This window comes from Hemicordylus capensis, chromosome 9 (assembly GCF_027244095.1).
Source record: "Hemicordylus capensis ecotype Gifberg chromosome 9, rHemCap1.1.pri, whole genome shotgun sequence".
NCBI lineage: Eukaryota > Metazoa > Chordata > Lepidosauria > Squamata > Cordylidae > Hemicordylus > Hemicordylus capensis.
Genome location: NC_069665.1, coordinates 31,478,384 through 31,497,023, shown reverse-complemented (window position 1 = coordinate 31,497,023; position 18,640 = coordinate 31,478,384). Strand labels below are relative to the sequence as shown.

At 56.6% G+C, this 18,640-nt stretch overlaps 3 protein-coding genes across 4 annotated transcripts; all 3 read right to left on the bottom strand.

The window, feature by feature from the left end:
- Positions 1-2,104: 2,104 nt before the first annotated feature.
- On the bottom strand, positions 2,105-10,593 carry TUBB3 (tubulin beta 3 class III). The gene is made up of 4 exons (XM_053271304.1): positions 10,436-10,593; positions 6,204-6,312; positions 4,828-4,938; positions 2,105-3,502 (listed from the first exon to the last, which is right to left on the bottom strand). Exons 1-4 carry the CDS (start codon positions 10,490-10,492, stop codon positions 2,427-2,429), a joined length of 1,353 nt encoding a protein of 450 aa, XP_053127279.1. The 5' UTR covers positions 10,493-10,593; the 3' UTR covers positions 2,105-2,426.
- A 138-nt stretch (positions 10,594-10,731) lies between these two features.
- On the bottom strand, positions 10,732-12,918 carry LOC128334495 (uncharacterized). Its single transcript, XM_053271365.1, has 3 exons — positions 12,910-12,918; positions 11,845-12,096; positions 10,732-11,443 (listed from the first exon to the last, which is right to left on the bottom strand). The coding sequence occupies exons 1-3, from the start codon at positions 12,916-12,918 to the stop codon at positions 10,841-10,843; spliced, it is 864 nt and encodes a 287-aa protein (XP_053127340.1). The 3' UTR covers positions 10,732-10,840.
- Positions 12,919-14,805: 1,887 nt separating this feature from the next.
- MC1R (melanocortin 1 receptor) lies at positions 14,806-18,402 on the bottom strand. 2 transcript variants are annotated; one of them, XM_053271306.1, is made up of 2 exons: positions 17,221-18,402; positions 14,806-16,329 (listed from the first exon to the last, which is right to left on the bottom strand). In XM_053271306.1, the coding sequence occupies exon 2, from the start codon at positions 16,303-16,305 to the stop codon at positions 15,367-15,369; it is 939 nt and encodes a 312-aa protein (XP_053127281.1). In that variant the 5' UTR covers positions 16,306-16,329; positions 17,221-18,402; the 3' UTR covers positions 14,806-15,366. The 2 variants fall into 2 exon arrangements, with proteins under 2 accessions (XP_053127281.1, XP_053127280.1); XM_053271305.1 differs by having other exon boundaries at positions 14,806-16,326.
- Positions 18,403-18,640: the final 238 nt, after the last annotated feature.

The window sequence follows — 18,640 nt, the reverse complement described above, 5'->3', positions numbered from 1 at the left end:
TGTTTTTTGAATTCCGCCAATGGAGTAGCACCCATGTTGTGCCCCTCCAAATGTTTTAGTAAGTTTGAGCTGCCTGTGGAATCCCACAAAGAGGAAGACAAGGGGAATAAACCTCCTTTTCCTGGAGCTTTGGGGTGCCTGCCATGACAGAGAAGGGGAAGGGGAGGTCTCTAAAGCAATGCACACTATGGTAGTAACAATGGCCAAAATGAACCTCCATGTTTAGTCACTGGGGCACAAGAGCTGGGGGTATTGCCTTCCTGCCCCGCTGGTGGGCTTCCCAGAGGCACCTGGCTGGCCTGTCTGAAACAGGATGTGAACTAAATGCACAGTTTGTTCTGATCCAGAAAGACTTACGTTATTAGCCATGAAGCTTAGGAACAGAACCTCCCCTATTCAGGCACAGTCTACCTGGAAAGGGCTTGTGCCCTGACATGCCCAGTTTTCCTTCCTGGAGGTATCTGGCTGGCCATCAGGAAGCAGCAAACTGGACCTTGATGGCAATCCAGCCAGGCTCCTCTTCCATTCCTAGGCATGCTTGCTCCAAAGAAATCCTACTGACTGCAAATCTTAATTGCAGGGTCACACTTGGGCTGCATCAGCTCAGCAAATGAGTAGGGATCACCACCTCTCTGAGAGGCCAGGACGGGCTTCCCAGGGACCCAGAGTCAAGGAGAGGCAATGAGGTGAAGGAGGAGCACTGACCACACGGGGCAGGAGAAGCGGGGTGGTTTCCAGTGCCTGCAGTTCCTCAAGGGGGGAGCTTCTGCTTCCACAAGTCTCTCTCTCTCGCAGCATCCTTACCTGAAGCTACCCACTGACCCCAGGGAGCACCTGGAGTCAGTTCAGAGGCAATTGTGGGTCTTTAAAGAGGGGCTGCGATCCGCCCTTCCTCCGCTCTCCTGGATGACATTTTTGTAAGCCTGCACCTTGTGCAAATGGCTGGGATAGGAGTCCACTAATGCAACCAGAGGTGTTTGTCATACGGTCTTGTTAATGGGCCTGTCTGCTCACTGGCAGCTTGGGTGGGGAGAGTCCTCGGTCCAAGGCTGAAGCCCCCCCAGCCAAGCCCATTGGTTGTATTGGCACCAGGGAAGTGGATGTTTCCCCCTCGCCTTGGGCTCTTCTCCCTCTCTTGCTGCCGGAGGTATGCTTGATAGCGACTCCTGGACTCGGTTGCCCATGCCGGCAGCAAGCGACATGGAGAGACAATGCTGCCTTCCGAGGGCAGCTGGTGCTCTGCGGCTGAGCTACAGCTGCACCCCATAGAGCATCTGAGTTGGGGAAGTCATGCAGGACGCCCATGAGAGGTCTGGCTTGCAGTTTGGCTGCGGCTGTTCCAAGATCTCCCCTCACCACTCATCCCTGCCTGCCTGCTGCCCAGCAATGGAAGTGGCTTTGCTTTTGCTACAACAGACCAACACAGCAAGACTCCTTCTGGCAGTTTTTGTGTCTGAAAATGCCTCTTTCCCAAAGCTCGGCCTCAAGCAGGAGGCGGGAACCACCGCTCCGAAGTAGCACAGACTCTCCAACTGCACCCCAGCAAACCGCTGCAGCACTGGAAGAATTGCATAGTGGGGTCCCCTTCTGAGATGCAGCTGCTGACAACAGGGGCCTTGGAGCCATCCTGCATGTAACAGAAGGCAGGAGGGGCTCTGCTGCTGTCCTAGTGCTGCTGGATTGAGCAAGAGGGTTAATGAACAGCCGGGCCCAGCAGAACTTCTGATTCCTCCAGGGTGATTCCCCAGCGGAGGTGCAAGCTTCTGGCCTGGAGCCGAGATGTCCTATGCAAGGGGACTGAAAGATGGTAGCCCTCCCTAGAGAAACAGATGTGCTACTCCCCTGAAGCACCTCCCCCTGGGGTGCAGGAAAGTGCATGGCCCAGTTCGCATTGTGAAGCCCAGCCAGCGGTAGCCAGGCAGGAAGTGAGCAGACGCCTGCAGGTACAGGTGTGCTGCACACACTGAGCCAGTCCTCAGAGATGCTGTGCAGGTCACTCCTCAAAGGCATGGCTCCATCACCCCTTGGCACTGATTCGGGCCCTTTGCCCAGACCTGCCCTCCCCCCGCCCCCGCGACTCCAAGAAAGCGAAAGACAGCCCAGATGCCGGACAGCAAGAGATTTATTAAGTATTCCAAAACATAAAAATAGACACAGACCAGTAAAAAATAAAGATCAGGGCCCTTGAAGTTATCAAAGTCATGGAGGAGAGAGGGAGCTGCACTAGCCGATACGTCTCGGGGCAAGGGAGGGGGAGATGGTTAAATACAGAACAACTTTTCAATTTGGAACCCTTGAATCAGAAGCAACTAGAAGCTGGTTGCCTGGAACTCAGCAGATGGGTAGCAAAGATGGAGGGCCATGATGGAGAGCGGGGCCACATCCACCCCTGGGAGGAGCTGAGCACTGCCCCTGGCCCAGGCCCTTTACTTGGCCCCCTGGGCTTCCGATTCCTCCTCGTCGTCTTCGTACATCTCCCCTTCCTCTTCAGCCGTGGCGTCCTGGTACTGCTGGTACTCCGACACCAGGTCGTTCATGTTGCTCTCGGCCTCGGTGAACTCCATCTCATCCATGCCTTCCCCGGTGTACCAGTGGAGGAAGGCCTTGCGCCGGAACATGGCCGTGAACTGCTCCGAGATGCGCTTGAAGAGCTCCTGGATGGCCGTGCTGTTGCCGATGAAGGTGGACGACATCTTCAGGCCCCGGGGCGGGATGTCGCAGACGGCCACCTTGACGTTGTTGGGGATCCACTCCACAAAGTAGCTGCTGTTCTTGCTCTGGATGGCCAGCATCTGCTCGTCCACCTCCTTCATGGACATGCGGCCTCTGAAGACAGTGGCCACGGTGAGGTAGCGGCCATGACGGGGGTCGCAGGCCGCCATCATGTTCTTGGCATCGAACATCTGTTGGGTGAGCTCTGGCACGGTCAGGGCTCTGTACTGCTGGCTCCCACGGGCCGTCAGCGGGGCAAAACCGGGCATGAAGAAGTGCAGGCGGGGGAAGGGGACCATGTTGACCGCCAGTTTGCGGAGATCAGCGTTGAGCTGCCCGGGGAATCTCAGGGAGGTGGTGACGCCGCTCATGGTGGCGGAAACGAGGTGGTTGAGGTCTCCATAGGTGGGCGTGGCCAGCTTGAGGGTCCTGAAGCAGATGTCGTAGAGGGCTTCGTTGTCGATGCAGTAGGTCTCGTCTGTGTTCTCCACCAGCTGGTGGATGGACAAGGTGGCATTGTAGGGCTCCACCACTGTGTCGGACACTTTGGGGGAAGGCACCACGCTGAAAGTGTTCATGATCCGGTCTGGGTATTCTTCACGGACTTTACTAATAAGGAGGGTCCCCATGCCGGACCCTGTGCCCCCCCCTAGGGAATGAGTGAGCTGGAAGCCTTGCAAACAGTCACAGTTTTCACACTCCTTCCTCACCACATCGAGGACAGAATCCACCAGCTCAGCGCCTTCGGTGTAGTGCCCCTTTGCCCAGTTGTTCCCAGCACCACTTTGACCTGCCGATGGAGAAATTATATTAACACAATATTCTTGCTCTGCAAAACACACTGGGCTAAGACTCCCACCCTCCCCCGGGACCCTCTTGATGTAAGGGACGTATTTATGCACAAACATAGGAAGCTGCCATATACTGAGTCAGACCATTGGTCCGTCTAGCTCAGTATTAACTACCCAGACTGGCAGCGACTTCTCCAAGGTTGCAGGCAGGAGTCTCTCTCAGCCCTATCTTGGAGATGCTGGCAGGGAGGGAACTTGGAGCCTTCTGCTCTTCTCAGAGCGGCTCCATCCCCTGAGGGGAATCTTTTACAGTGCTCACACATCACGTCTCCCCTTTCAGATGCAACCAGGGTGGATCCTGCTTAGCTAAAAGTCATGTTTCCTACTACAAGACCAGCTCTCCTCATTTATATTGCCCATCATTCATGGTTATTTCACTGCATGCATGCACATACAGCAGGTGCACTAATGGTCCATTGAACCTCCGACTACTCAGGGACGATACCTGCACACACTTGAAAAGGAAGCTTCTTAAAATGCTGCCTTGTGACAAGTAAGAATTGTTCTCTAATGCTTGTTTGATAAATTTAATGCAAGCAAGCAATGGACTATCTGGCTAATGACAAAGGTGTGGAAGAACAGGGCAGAATTGCACCAGAATTCAGGTGCGAGAGGGGCTTTCTCCTTCCTTCCGTTTGGCTCCACTTCCCAGCCTCAGTGCACAACTTCTGAGTCGTTTTGTGGGGAGGCTATGCAGAGTTCTGGGCATCTGCTGAGCTATTCCCACCTCCCAATCTCATCTCGCTTTGGGAAACAAGAAACCCTTCTAAGGAGGGGAAGCCTGGCGCTTTGGGGGTGCTTGCCTGGCTCAGCAGGCTAGATCTGGTGTGGTGCATGCCAGCATGTTATGAATAGTTTCCATGGCCAAGAGGGTGGCCTCTGGTATTCAGAAGGTGCATCTTCCTCACACCCCCACATTTAATGGAGTCTGGTGAATTTTTGGCACCTCCCGGAGGGCGGCTCAGACACAAAAGAGGGATTAAGTAGGCACATGCAGTGGTGAGAGTGTCCAGCTCTTTCCTGGATGGATCCTTTTCATCTCTTCGCACCTCAAAAAGCAGCCACACACACACCCCACTCAGGGTTTCCCATCTTTCCTTGCAAGAAGTTCCAAAAAGGACTCCAAATAATGCTAGCGAATTATGCATGCTTGAAGAGAGACTGTTTCTTTGGTGTAGTAGGACTGGATGTTGACTTAGGGAAGCCACAAGGAAAGAGAGGACGCAGCCCAAACTGGCAGCAGAAGCAAGAGGAGGGACCATACCAAAGATGAAGTTGTCGGGTCTGAAGAGGTGTCCGAAAGCACCTGAGCGAACGCTGTCCATGGTGCCAGGCTCCAGGTCGACCAGGATAGCACGAGGGACATACTTGTGAGCTGGAAGGACAAAGACAGACGATTTCTCTGGATTGCAAAGAACGAGAAGACCCCCTTGCGCGGACGTGCCTCAGACAGGCATTTGGCAGGATGCCCACCAAGACCACAACTGAGGCCAGCCTCTCTTGCCTCCTCCCCACACATTCTCCCGTTAGCAAAGCTGCCCTGAAAGGGTGCCTTGTTCAAGCAACCTCTTCCCCACCCCACGGCAGAACCCCAAACCCCCGTGGCTGCTCCCAGGGTTGCTAGTGTAGATCTGCCTTGCCCAGGGGAGTCAGCAGTAGCTCAGAGCGACTTAGGACCCAGTGGCTCCTGGGCCAATCAGCCGTGTTCAAGGAGGTCGTTCACCCCACAAGGCTGTCCTCCTCGGAGTCATGATAAGAAGGAGAAGCAGCCCCAGAGACCTCTCTCTCAGCTGCCCTTCCTCAGTTAGGGGAGAGGGCAGGGTGTCAGACTAGAGACGGTCGCAAGTGCCGAGGGAAGGACCGTGTTTGCTCATATAGGGTGGGGAAAGAATCTCTCTGCATGCTTGCTAAAGGCCTGGAGGAGGCTTCACTGTAGGTGGGGGAATCTACCGGTTTATTGGAGCTTTTCAGTTTAGAAAAAAGGCAAAAACATGAGAGGTTTATAAAATTATGCCTGATGTCAGGGAAACAGTGGATTGGCTTTTCTCCCTCTCATAATACCATATTTACCTAAACTGAAAACTAAAGTCCCCCCCCTCGCAGTTTTGTTAGAAATCAAGGGCCATTTTTAATTCAGAGTCCTCTTCTATTCGACTAAATATAGTAATAGAATCAAGTCCTCTGAAAATGGGCAGCAGATTTAGAACAAAATAAGGCCTTCTCTCACACCTTTCATTGATGGTTCATTGCCTCAAGGTGTGGCAACAGCCACTGGCTTAAGTATCTTTCAAATGGGATTATTTATTTAACATATTTATATACTGCCCCAAATGTAAGGCTCTGGGCAGTTTACAACACGATGCATTCATTAGATTAGATGCATTCATGGAACAGGACAGTCTGTCAATGGCCATTAGCCATGATGGTTATGTGGAACCTCCCTGTTCAGAGGCAGTATACCTGAATATTAGTACCTGGGGACAACCATGGGGGCCATTGCCTGTGGTTCCTGCTTGTGGGCTTCCCAGTGATTAGCCACTGTGGGAAGCAAGATGTGAAGCTTGGGTCAGATCTAGCAGCGCTTTTAGTAACTTTGCTTTCAGAAAGGGCAGCCAGACACGAGGTGGGAGTACAACTTACATGAGGCTTCGTTGTAATAGACACTGATCCTTTCCAGCTGCAGGTCGGAGTCACCTACATAGTTCCCACTGGGGTCTATACCGTGTTCATCACTGATCACCTCCCAGAACTGAAGGAAAAGCAAGAGAGGGTTAAAGAGAATCTGACCGCATTCCACACAAATCGGCTCGTGGTTCTTAAACCTGGACTACAAGTGCCATCCCCCCCCCAGCCACAGTGGCCCTTGCCCCTGGCAGTTGTGGCTGGGCGGGATGGGAGTTGTAGTCCACTACATCTAGGGGCCCAGGTTCGAGAACGTCTGCATTAGGCAGATGCAAAGTGGGAGCCGGGGTGGAGCTATAATTGAGGGGATGGGTTCCACGGACCAGGGCCCCACAGCTCCACCCCCCCCCTTTTCTTCCTTCTCTCCCTCACTCCAAGGACCTGCCAGGGAGAGGGGTGAGCAGGGCCCCTTCTCTACGCCCCTGGGAAGCAATGGCGAGAGGTTGGAGGATGCCACCCGGCCTTGGCACTGCTCGGGGACCTGTCCGTGGTGCTGAACCCACAGCCTGGCCGTCCCTTGGCTGAAGGCATTCCTCTCTCCTTGGCACTTGTTTCGCGAGAAGCAGAGTCGTCACTGCAGCCAAGGAGGCAGGCGAGCAGCTCATATTTACAGCTGCTGGAAGTGAGAAAACGCAGGCTGGGCATTGCTCGGCATGTCTGAACGCAGCCAGTTCTTCTTCCCCGGCTCGGCTGCCGCAGCGTTTAGCCCCGAAGGCAGAGGCTGGTGGGGCTTTGGTATGTCTTTCGGAAGACAACCCAGCAGAGCTTGGCAGCTTTGAAACAAGATCCCAGCAAGCAGCCAGATTTGTGCAGAGTCATCTCACGGGCAACAAAGCACACGTCCTTCTGCTGCCGGTTATGAGCAGCGGGACTGTGCAGACTGCAGCAAGAGCGTCACACGTAGCTCAGAGTCCCCGGAAGGACGCAGCGGGTGATTTCATTTCTAGCACTTCTGCAAGGCAGTCGGGAGGCTGGGGCCAGGGCCCGTCTGCTCCACAGCTGCAGGGGACTGCTCCACCCTCCCTAAGCCAGGTTGCAGCCATTTATGGGGCTGAGGGAAGCAGGGAGAAGAGGCAGGTCTCTCTGGTGAACAGGGCTGTAATTACCAGAGAGCAGCAGCTGCTGCTGCTAAGAGGACAAATTGGAACGGATGGCAAGGTCAGGAAGACCATCAGCACTGTGGTGTCCGCTGGCCGTAAGGCTGACCCCCCCCCCCCAGTGCAAGAGCTGCTGCTGCTGCACGAAGAACCTTCGCCAGCCACCCATTTCTAAAAATGGAAGCAGACCTGGAAGGAAGCCAAACACCCTGATCCCCAAAACGCAAAGGTGGCCCACAGCTCTTTAGCAGAAGAGACACTTGCCGCATAATTTGAGGCATTTTAAATATTTGGATTTTAAGTATTCCAGGCCTAAGCTTCAGCGCCCCAGACAGGTTTCAGGGCCAAGCCAGGCTGAGAGCCGGGGTGGTGCTGGGGAAACTCTCCGGGTGGCTGTGAATAAAAGGGGATAATCCAGGCACACTACCCTGAGGTCTTTGGGAAGGAGGGCAGGGTACAAATGCAATAAGCTGACACACTAATCTCTGCCCATTCTGAGAGATGGGAGAGGCAGGAGAGGCAGGAACAGAGCGGACTGTCAGCCTTGTCGGAGGAAAGCCAGAATGGAGCAGGGGGTGGGGTGGGTGGGGGGTATTGCCCCAAAGAGTGAAGCTTTCCGAATCAACAGCCTGGGTTGGGCAGGAGAATTATCCGGGGGATTCTGTGGCTAGAGAGAGGCAGGAAGGAAGCCAGCCAAGTGCTACTTAACATTGTCCCTTTAAGAACTTTAAGCCTCCCAGCAACCAAGAGGGACCTGCCAGCCCAGCCTGCCCCAAACACACAGGCCAGCCTCTCTCCTGCATTGATCCGATGTGTCCATTACAGGCCCTGCAAGCTTGCAATGAATTATTCATGCGATTCGCATATGCACAGAGCTGCTTAAGTAGCTCAAGTAGAAAATAAGCCTGGCTCCCTAGGATCCCTGTGCATCTTACTCGTGAGGAAGGAAAAAGTTTTTGAAAAACTGCATTTTCCACAATGCAGTAACCCAGTTTCTCTCATCTCAGTGACCCAGTTCCGGTGAAGTTTGGCACTGAAATGGATCAGTGCTCAGATGCGAAATCCATCCTGCTTCCTTTGGCACCCCACAAGCTTCAGCGCTCAGCCAGCCTTTGAGGGGCGAGGAGGATAGAAAATGGCCAGGGACATTTTGAAAGCCAGGAGTTGCCCTCCTGTCCTGAGCACAATCCCAGACATCTGCTGCAAATCTCCCAGGCTCTCCTGCTGCAAAGGTGTGGCAATCCCACCCGCCCTCCAGGAGAGCTCTTGCCCAAGAGACACATGGCAGCATGAGGCTGCAGGGCCCCTGCCCCAGCCTGGAGGGTGGGTGGAGGAAGAGCCTGGCTTGGAGGCAGCTCCTGATCCAATTATCTGCAAGGGCCTCATGGCCACGGAGGAGGAGGAGGAGGAGGAGCAGTTTACCCTCCTTGGCAGCCAGCAGCATCATGGCCAGACTTTCTCTCCTCAGGGAGAAGCTGCCGGGCCCAGCAGCACAAGAGCTCTGGAGTGCAGATTTGGTTTCAGCCTGCTGCACCAGCCCAGCCCAGCCCAGGGGGATCGAGCATTGAGGGGCGCCAGCAGACTGCAGCAAGCCGGCCTTTCCCCTGTTCAGAGCAGGCACAGATGTCCAGGGAGGGGAGGGGCAGGAGGGGGGATAATTAGCCGGCTTTGTGGCAGGAAGGCAGCAGGTGCTTCTTCCTGAAGACACCAGGGCTGCTGGCCCATTCCCCCCAGCGCTAGAGCAAGAACACCCCCCCCCCCGCCTCAGAGGCATGCCTTTTGCTCTGGGCTAGGCAAAAAGCAGACCACTCCTGGAGCTGGTGGAGGCCATCAGCTGCTCCACCATCTCGCAAGAGGGGACATCCTTGTGCCTGCCAGAATGAGCCCCTTTCCCCCAAGCCATGCCCCACAACGCAGGAAGGGTCTAGGAAGGAAACAGAAAGGGGGCCCCCAGGACGGAAAGAGCAGCACACTCCTGGTGGCTCTAGGAGTTGGCTTCACCCCCGGAATCCCCCGAGCTCTTTGTCTGCACCTCCTGACAGCAGCTCAGCGCTATTGTGTCCCACCCTGCATCAGTGGAGGCTGCTGGAAATGGGGGGGGGGGGAGAGGGAGGGGGGCGGAGAAAAGGCTTTGCCCAGGGGTGGAGACGTCACCGCGGCAGGCAGCGTTTCCCTTTCAAGTTGCCATTGACACAGCCTCCACCCACTGGGAGAAACCGGCTCATAAAAGGCCCTGAACACCAGCAGCACACCTCAACCGAATGGGGCAGGAGACAGGACAAAGGAGTTGGCCGCGCCCCCCCCACCCCTCCAGCAGCAAGCCGGGGGTTTCACCCTCTCCTGGCGGGGGCAGGGAAGCACCCCTCACCCTCTGGCCAAGGGCAGGCGAGCCTGGAGGAATGACCTCGCCAAGGTCACAGCATCCCATGCAAGCGGCAGGAGAGGGGAGGGGAGATCTCTTTGTTCAAGCCCCTCCTCGGGTCCTTGGGTGCAGAGATGGGTGGGGCCGCAGCCCCTTGACCAGGCTCGGGTGGGGGGGAAAGAGACCACTCCTCCTCCTCCTCTTTGTCTCCGACAGGAGACATCAAGAGCAGCTATCACGCAAGCAAAGTGCCAAGAGCTCCAGCCAGCTAAACGAAGACGCCAGGCGGCTCTTCCACGGCCGGGCCTGTGGGCACCCCAGGCAGGCCACACCCCTTGGGCAGGAGGGCGTGACAGCCCGCTTCCCAAGAAGCCGGTCTCTTCTTTCCCTCCCCCTCCAGGAGACTCTGCCCCGCAGCCCTCCTCCACACCCACAACAGACACACCTCGGCCAACCCCACGTCAAGCCAGAGACCCAGCCCCACAGTTTCCCCCAGATCCAGGTCAAGGCGAGCAGCAGAGGTGCGGTACGCCCCGTCGGGAAAACGCCCCTGGCCCTCCTGGGGGGGGGGTCTACTCAGTCCCAGGGCTCGGGATAAGCCAGAGCAGCACCCCACAAAGCAACCCTCCCCGCCCCGCAAAGACTCTCCGCCTTGCTGCATCCCGGGGGGACCGTCGGAAGGCTCCAGGCAGGCTGGCTAACTGGCGCTCTCGCCCTCCCGCTGCCTTTACCTTGGCTCCGATCTGGTTGCCGCACTGGCCCGCCTGGATGTGCACGATCTCCCTCATGCTGCTTCGGGGCGCTGCCGCGGGCTGGAAGGAAGGAAGGCGAGAAGGGCGGCGGCGGCGGAGGCGAAGCGGCTGGAGGAGGCGTCCGGGCGGCTGCCGGCGGGTTTTATGGGCGCCTCCTGCTGCACTCGGGCCGGGGCGCTGACGTCACCGCGGGCGGCTCGGCCAATCAGGAGGCACCGCTGCAAAATACTGCAACATCTCTGCAGCATCAGGACCAGAGCAGCATCCTCGGGCGGGCGGGCGGGGGAGGGAGGCGGGGGGGGACGACTCGCAGCCTGGCGGACACAATGCGAGCCCACCCAGAGGGAGGGGCGAGGCTGCCCCCTCCACCCTCCACCTCGCCTCTCACCCTTCAGCGGTGCTGCTCTCCCCAAGAGCCGCGACCCGGGCAGCCGCCGATGTCCTCAAGTGTCCCGGCCTGGCGTGAAGCCCGCTGGAGGGCAGCGGGCGGCGGAGGGGGGCCCATTGCAGGGTGGGTCGGGCTGTGGGGCTGGAGCGGGCGCCCGCCCACGAACGGGGTCTCGACTCTCTCCCCTTCACCTGTCCGTCCAACGCCCCGAAGCACCGAGCAGGACCCGCCTGGAACAAGCCGAAGCCGGCCTTGCCTCCCCTCTCTGTGGGCTTGAGTGGCGGGCCGCAGAAGGAGGAGAGCGCGGCCCGGGCAGGTGGGGAGCCCCTCTGCCTTGCTGCCCCCCCCCCCCCGGAGTCTGAGTCAGCAGCCCCGCGATTGCGGCGGGGCCCACGGCCGAGAACGTGCCTTCCCCACACACTGGATTGCTGGAGGGCGGGCAGGCAGGAGCCGCACAAAGGGGGCCGGATCTGCCCAGCCCTGCCGAGCTCCCGACCCTGCGGCTCCCTGACAGACCACAAGGCCCTGCCTGCTTTGCTCTTCTGGGTGATGCCGAGTTCGGTTTGTTTCCAACTGGTTTGCACTCTGGTGTTTGTTTTCTGGAAGAGACCAATTTGAGGGAAAGTTTGACTAAGGGGTCTCCCCCCCCCACCGCGCCCCCCAACCCCCTTTCTTTGCCACACTGTCTGCAACTCCTGGGCTCTGGGCAGTGCCTTGCATGCTGCTGCCCCGCACCAAGGCTGAAGAGTGCTGGTCGGCTTTCTTCTCCACCCCCCCTCAACTAAGGCCCCCAGACCCACGGAATCAGTGCTGTGGGGTGTGGGGGCTGTGGTGCAGCTCCTGGAGATGCTAAGCAGGCAGGCAGGATTTGGGTGGGCAGCAACTTGGAGGGGCTGCCAGGGAGGGCCGTGCAGGGAAATAAGAAGGCCATGGACTTGAAGGACCCAGAGAGGTGGGCGGGGGGGGGGGACGGGACGCAGGACAAAAGCCCTCTCCTCACCCTCCCAGCTGTGCAGGAACCAGAGAGATGCGCTGCTGCAGCTGAGCAAGGAGCCGCCCCTTTGTTCAGGCCACCCCCACAGCATCGGAGAGGGGCTGGGGCCTCCCCCCCGCCTTTCCTGGGTGGGGAAACGGGGAGCAGCTGCTCGGATCTCTCTCCTGCCACTTTCCCCGGGTGTTCCTTTGTGTCTGGGTTCCTGCAGCCCCCTTGGGGAGAAGAATGGCCTGTCGCCAGCGGCTCTGACCTCTGCCCCTTGGCACAGCAAGGGGGAGGGGGCTTTGTGTGTGCACAGCAGAGGCTGGAAGGGTGGCAGGCACACCTGAGCAGTGGGTGGGGTGGGGGTCACTGCCAGGGAGTGGCTGTTGGCAACCCCAGCAGTAGCAGCACCAGAAGAAAATGGGGGGGGGGAGAGAGACTGAAGGGGCAAAGTGCATTTCTGCTCAGCAAAGGGAACAAGTCACGCTCGCTGCCACAAGACCCGTTCTCCTCCCTGGTCCGATCCCTGGGATCTCCCGTCCGGAAAGCCCCCTTCGGTCTGGAACCCTGGAGAGCTGCTGCAGCCAACCAGTGCAGACCGTATGGCCTGACTCCCTGCGAGGATCCTGCCCCGCTACCAGCTGGGAGGCTCTGCTTTCCAAGGCCTTCGGCTTCTTGTGACTTCTCAAAGGAGAGGAAGGAGCTGCTGCTGCTGCTGCTGCTCCAAGAACTATTTATAGACAGGCTTCCCGACACAAGTTTCCAAAGCAGTCTACATGGGCCAATGAATAATACGCCAAGAGGGGCCCCTGCCACAAAGCTGGGCTCACAGTCTGAAAGGAAAGCTGAGACAGACCCCAGCAACAGCCACTGGAGAGATGCTGGGCAGGGGCGGCTGCTCCCTCCCTGCTTGAAAAGGCCCCACTGGGCTCAGGTAGACGGGGCGGGGAGGGGGGCTGTGGCTGAAGCCTGCCTCGAAAGCCCACCTTCGGGACTGCTGAGACCAGCAGCCCTCATATCCCGGAGGTGCGTAAACCGCTCGCGAGGGTGACTCACTGGGATTCTGCACATGCTCAAGGACACCCTCACCTTTATCATGGTTTCCACACATGCCCTGCCTTATGAGCAAGGGGAGCCAAAGGAGGCACAGCTGCTTCCCAGTGCTCCATTTGCTCCTCTCTCCCCCACCTCGTGTGTGTTGCCTGCCGGCTGGTTATTCAACAGGTAGAGCTGTGCTGAGAACCCCACCTGATGGATGACCAGCCTGAAGGCAATGTGGCTTTCATGAATGCTGTGATAGGGCAGGGCGGGGGAGAGGGGAACAAATGGGGTTCTGGGAAGCCGAGGCCGCCATGCCTCCTTCTGGATGAGTCACTCCTGCCTGCAGCAGAAAGCCTGGCTTGGATTGAATCCGGTTTGCCACTCACTCCCCTGCCCAGTTGCTGCTCCCTCAGAGAAATCTCTGGGGCCTGAGACACTGACCTCTGAGCCCTCGTCCCTCTAACTGCTCAACTTGGGCCCCCCTCCTGCAGATGTTAGCCAACCGTTTCCATAGTCCCTGGCTACTGGCCATTGTGGCTGGGGAGTTGTAGTCCAAAAGCAGCTGCAGGGTCGAAATTGAGCAGCCCTGCGAGTTTAGGGCCTGCCCGTGACCCACTCCAGCATCTCTGCTAGGCTTCGCCTCCGTCCCCATTGAGAATGACGGCAGCAGGATGAGAAACACCGCAGGTTCTTGGTAAGGAAAGAGACTCTGAGCTCATCCTGAGGAGAGCTGAGTTCCCGGAACGGTGGATGTAGTCGCTGCCCCAGGGAATCCGCTTGCCCAGAAAAAAGGCCCGTCTTGGCAGGGTGAGCAGCGATCAGGGAGGCTGCACAGCCCGCAAAGAGGAGATGGGGAAAGGCTGCGGGCAGGGTGGGGCCAGGACTGCTACAGAACAAGAGGAGCATTTATAGACTCCTCCGTGTCTTTTTATATCTCTTTAGGAGCATGACCTAAAATGCATGCATCTGGGTTAGGAGCTTGTGAATGGAAGGCGGGGTCTTCCTTAAGGGTCACTGGCTGGAGGAGAAGGGAACGCTCTGGACTGGCCGTGTAGCAGTGCCTATGCGCAAGCCAGCTTCGTGGGGAGAACCCCAGGTAAAGGTAGAGGTCAAGTGTGCTGTCAAGTCGATTTTGACTCCTGGCGCCCACAGAGCCCTGTGGTTGTCTTGGGTAGACTGCAGGAGGGGTTGACCATTGCCTCCTCCCGCACAGTATGAGATGATGCCTTTCAGCGTCTTTCTGTATCGCTGCTGCCTGATAGAGGTGTACCAGCGGGGATTCGAACCAGCAGCCTTTTGCTTGTTAGTCAAGCATTTGCTGGACACATGCACAATAGATCTGATGACAGCATGTGCAATGGATGTGTGCCTGCAAAGGACACAGAGTATGCACATGCAGAATACGTTAGAGCAGCGTTGCACAACTTCAGCCCGCCTGCAGGTGTTGGCGCTGTGCGGTAAAACTGGTGGTGTCAGCCTCAGGGAGGGGGGAGTGTGACTGAGGTGGCACACCTGTCAAACCGTAATGCAGATCGCCGCGGGTGTGTCCCAGAATATGGGGAACTCCTATATCAGGCAGCAGCGAGATAGGAAGGTGCTGAAAGGCATCATCTCATACTGCGCAGGAGGAGGCAATGGTCAACCCCTCCTGTACGCTACCAGGAAAACCACAGGGCTTTGTGGTCGCCAGGAATCCACACCGACTTGACGGCACAATCTTTCCTTTCCTTTCCATGCAAAACAGGTACTCCACCTCAGAGCCACGGCACATTTGCTGTACATGGGTTGAGAAGGAAAGCTATAATACATCAGCTCTGCTCTGGGCGTAACGTCTTTAGAAAGAGATGATCACATCACTGACTTGGACACTTGCCCCCAGACCCAGATAGGTGGGTGCTGGGCTTGCAAGGGAAACACACTTTGTACACACTCAGAAACATGCTTTATTTTTCTTACTCTGCACAGCCCAGAGTTCACTCGCACATGCACACACATCCCTTTTGTGTGATGAATACACTGCAGGATCCATCACCCTCTGCTTTGTTCACATTACCAGAAACAGCTCTTTATGTCTGTGGGCCTGGAATCTGAGCTCTCTCCTCCTGGAGGTGCACATAACTTGGACCCTGCAGCTGCTGTTGACCTACAACTCTCATGATCCCGGGGCTCAGTGAGCAATAGTCAGGGTTGATGGGGATTGTAGCCCAACAGCAGCTGGAAGAGCGGGTTGCCTCAGACACCGGCAGGGAAGCAACAGCGAGGTCAGCAGCAGCATCGGACTGTGCCTCGAGCCTGAAGATCATCAGAAGACAAAAGATGGCATCCACCGGTTTGTTTCCTGCCTGCGACGGGTGTGGGATCTGAGCCTCGGGTGCTTTCTCGGAGGAGCACTTCAGCTCCCTGACTAGCCCAGTGCCTGGGGCCCCCTCTGTTACCTCTGAGGGGCGTGGAAGCCCCCCCCCCCCGGCACCTTTTGCATCCTCCGCCCAGCTTCTCTTCCCTCCTTTACCAACAACACCACACCATCTCTTTCAAAGTTTTCCTGAGTTCCTGGCTCCGGTAGGCATAAATGACTGGGTCCACCACAGAGTTGCAGATGACAAGGATGAGATAGAGGTTGAAGTATCTGAAATAGCAGCGGCAGGTGGGGTGTTTGGGGCAGGTGATGATGAGGATCAGGTGGAGGAAGAAGGGTCCCCAGCAGATGAAGAAGACCCCCAGCAGAATGGTGAGGGTGACGGCCCCTTTCATGCTGGTGAAGTGAGTGGCGGGAGGCTTCCTCTGCATGCTGGAGATCCTGCGGGCGTGCTGGTGAGCCAGGGTGAACATGTGGATGTAGAGCCCCACAATGAGGATGATCATGGAGAGGAAGAACACCACGACCGTCAGGATGACGGCGTTGCTCTCGTAGACGATGAAGACGATGCTCGAGACGCTGCTGAGCAGCCAGACGGCAACGATCACCACGACGGCCCTCTGGGCGGTCATGATGCTGTGGTAGCGCAGGGCATAGAAGATGGTGATGTAGCGGTCAATGGCAATGATCCCCAGGAAGGAGATGGAGGACATCAGAGAGCTGCAGATCAGCATGTCCATGGCGTAATCCACACACTTCACCATATTCAGTTCGACCACCAGCAGCCCGTGTTCTATCAGCAGGATGAAGAGAGTCTCCCCCAAGTTGCTGACGCTCACCAGCATGTCGGAGACCGCCAGGCAGCAGATGAAATAGTACATAGGAGAATGCAGGTTGTGGTTCCTGGTGATGGCCGCGATCACCAGCAGGTTCTCCACGAAGCTCATCACCCCCAGGGTCAGGAAGAGCTCGTGAGGGATGAGCACCTGCTGGTCTCCTGAGCTGGTCCCATTAGTCCTGTTGCCAGCTGGGGGTTCAGCGGTGGCATTAGAGGCAGCCAGCATCGGCAGCGAGGTGGGCACGGACATCGCGGCCACTTTGTGGGACTGCTGCTGAGAAACCGAGATGGGCCAAATGAAAAAGCGCTAGCATTGGCGGGCAGCATTTCCAGTGGAACTAAGGAAGCTGCCTAATACCAAGTCAGACCCTTGGGCCATTCCAACCTGGTGATTATTAATTAATTAATTAATTATCACTATTATTAACATTTAATATCCCACTCTTCCTCTGAGGAGCTCAGAGTGGTGTACAGGCTTATTTTTATCCTCACAACAACCCTGTGAAGTAGGTTAGGCTGAAAGATACACGACTGGCCCAGAGTCACCCAGTGAGTTTCATGGTTGAATGGGGATTTGAACTCGGGTCTTCCCGGTCCTAGTCCAACACTCTAACCTCTATGCTACATTGGCCATTGCTCAGTGGGAGAGTGTCTGCTTTGCATGCAGAAGGCCCCAGGTTCCGTCCCTGGCAGCATCTCCAGGTAGGACTGGGAGAGACTCCCACCCGAAACCTTGGAGAAGCTGCTGCCAGCCAGTGTAAATAATACTCAGCTAGGTGGGCCAAGGTCTGAGTCAGTAGAAGGCACCTTGCTCAGTATTATCTACGCTGACCGCCAGCGGCTCTCCAAGGTTCCGGCAGGAGTCTTTCCCAACCCTACCTGGAGATGCTGCCAGGGGCTGATTTCCCGAAAGAGCGATCATGGGGCGGATTACCGGGTTTGCAGCTAGATTGTCCCAGGTGCAGCCCCTGGCACCTCCAGTCCAAAGGGGTCCACTTCTGGAACTGCAACACATTTTTTCTGCCCTGGAGAGCCACCACTGGTCAGGGTAGACAGTACTGAGATGGACGGACCAAGGGTCTAATCCAGCAAAAGGCTGGGCAGCGATCGATGTTACATGGCTTGTGGAGAAGGCAAGCACAGTTAACATGTCCCAGGGACTCACCTGTAGGCTGTGGAACCTCCAAGATACCTTTGCACCCAGCTCTTCCTCCTGCAAGTCAGAGAACGGAAAGGTGAGACCAGACGTTCTCCAGTAACAGCTTTGGGCTGGCAGATGCAGACTTTGCTTCCAAGGGGGCTTCCTTGGCTTGCAGGCAAACAGGCTGAAGGTCCCAAGGTGCTGCCTTGTCCAGGTTTTCGTTCCCCTGTTCTTGGCTTCTCCAGTTCTCCCTCCTTCTTCCTTGGGGTGTCAGTCCCGCAGCCAAGATAAAACACACGCACACTCTCTCTCTCTGTTCCCTCAAGTTCTCCCTGGCTTGACTTCTGATGATATGGCTGCTTTATTTATCTCTTCCCCAAAGTAATTGATTAGCAGGAGTTTATGGCAAAGAAAGAACCCTTTCTCTCCCCACTTTAAAGGGAAAATGCCCAACTCCTCCTTCGGCAGAGGGGTGGAGGGCCATCCACATGACAGCAACACAGGCAGTGAGCCCTTTGAATGGCACGCAGGGGTTATGAAACAGCCCTTAAAGCCTGGGTGAGTCGTCCTCTTTGTTCAAGTCTCCTGGTGGTGTGATGCCCTCTGCACACCAGGCACAGGAGAGGAAGGGGTCCAGCTGAGACCCATTACTCACCACTGCAGCTTGGCCTTCTTCACCATGGGAGATCAAGAGAAGGCGGCCCTCATCGGCCTGGCTGGTCTATTCTCCCAAAGATGGCTTCCACAGACCCCTTTTTGCTGGTGTCCTTTAGTGGCATTCTTCCTGGCACCGCTCTCGATCTTTCTCCAGGACACCTTGGAACACCACACCTAGAACCTTTCTCTCTCCGTCTGCCTGATCCTATCAGTTCACCCATAAGAACATCAAAACACAGCCAAATCCATTGTCTGACATCGGCCATCACGTTTCCACGGGTTCCAGGTTTAATCGACCTCCAGGTATGACTGGGGAATACCCATCTGAACGCCTGGAGTGCTGCTGCTAGTCAGAGTAGACAGTCCTGAGCTAGGCAGGCCAAGAGACTGACTCAGTATAAAGCAGCTTCCAATATACATGAAGGGTTGGACTCCCCAGCACAGCCCTGATTCAAACTGCACCCCCACCGCAACAGCTGCTTTGACAAATATGCAACAGAACCCCATCGGAAGGTCGAATTACGGGGTGGGGATTCCAGCTGAATGTGAGGCTGGTCTTCAGGTAGCAAGGCCAGGAAAGACAGTCTCTGGCCCTGGAAAGCTGCTGCCAGTCAGAGTAGACAGAACGAGGCTAGATGCAACAAGGATCTGACTCAGCACAAGGCAGCTTCCTATGTCCTAGTAAGTCTCCTCTGCCACATGCGGTGCTGTTCTAAAGGCCTGCTTACTCGGAGACTGGTTTGCTGCTCCCTGTTGCCAGCCAGGATCTCCCCAGCCTCATGCCGAG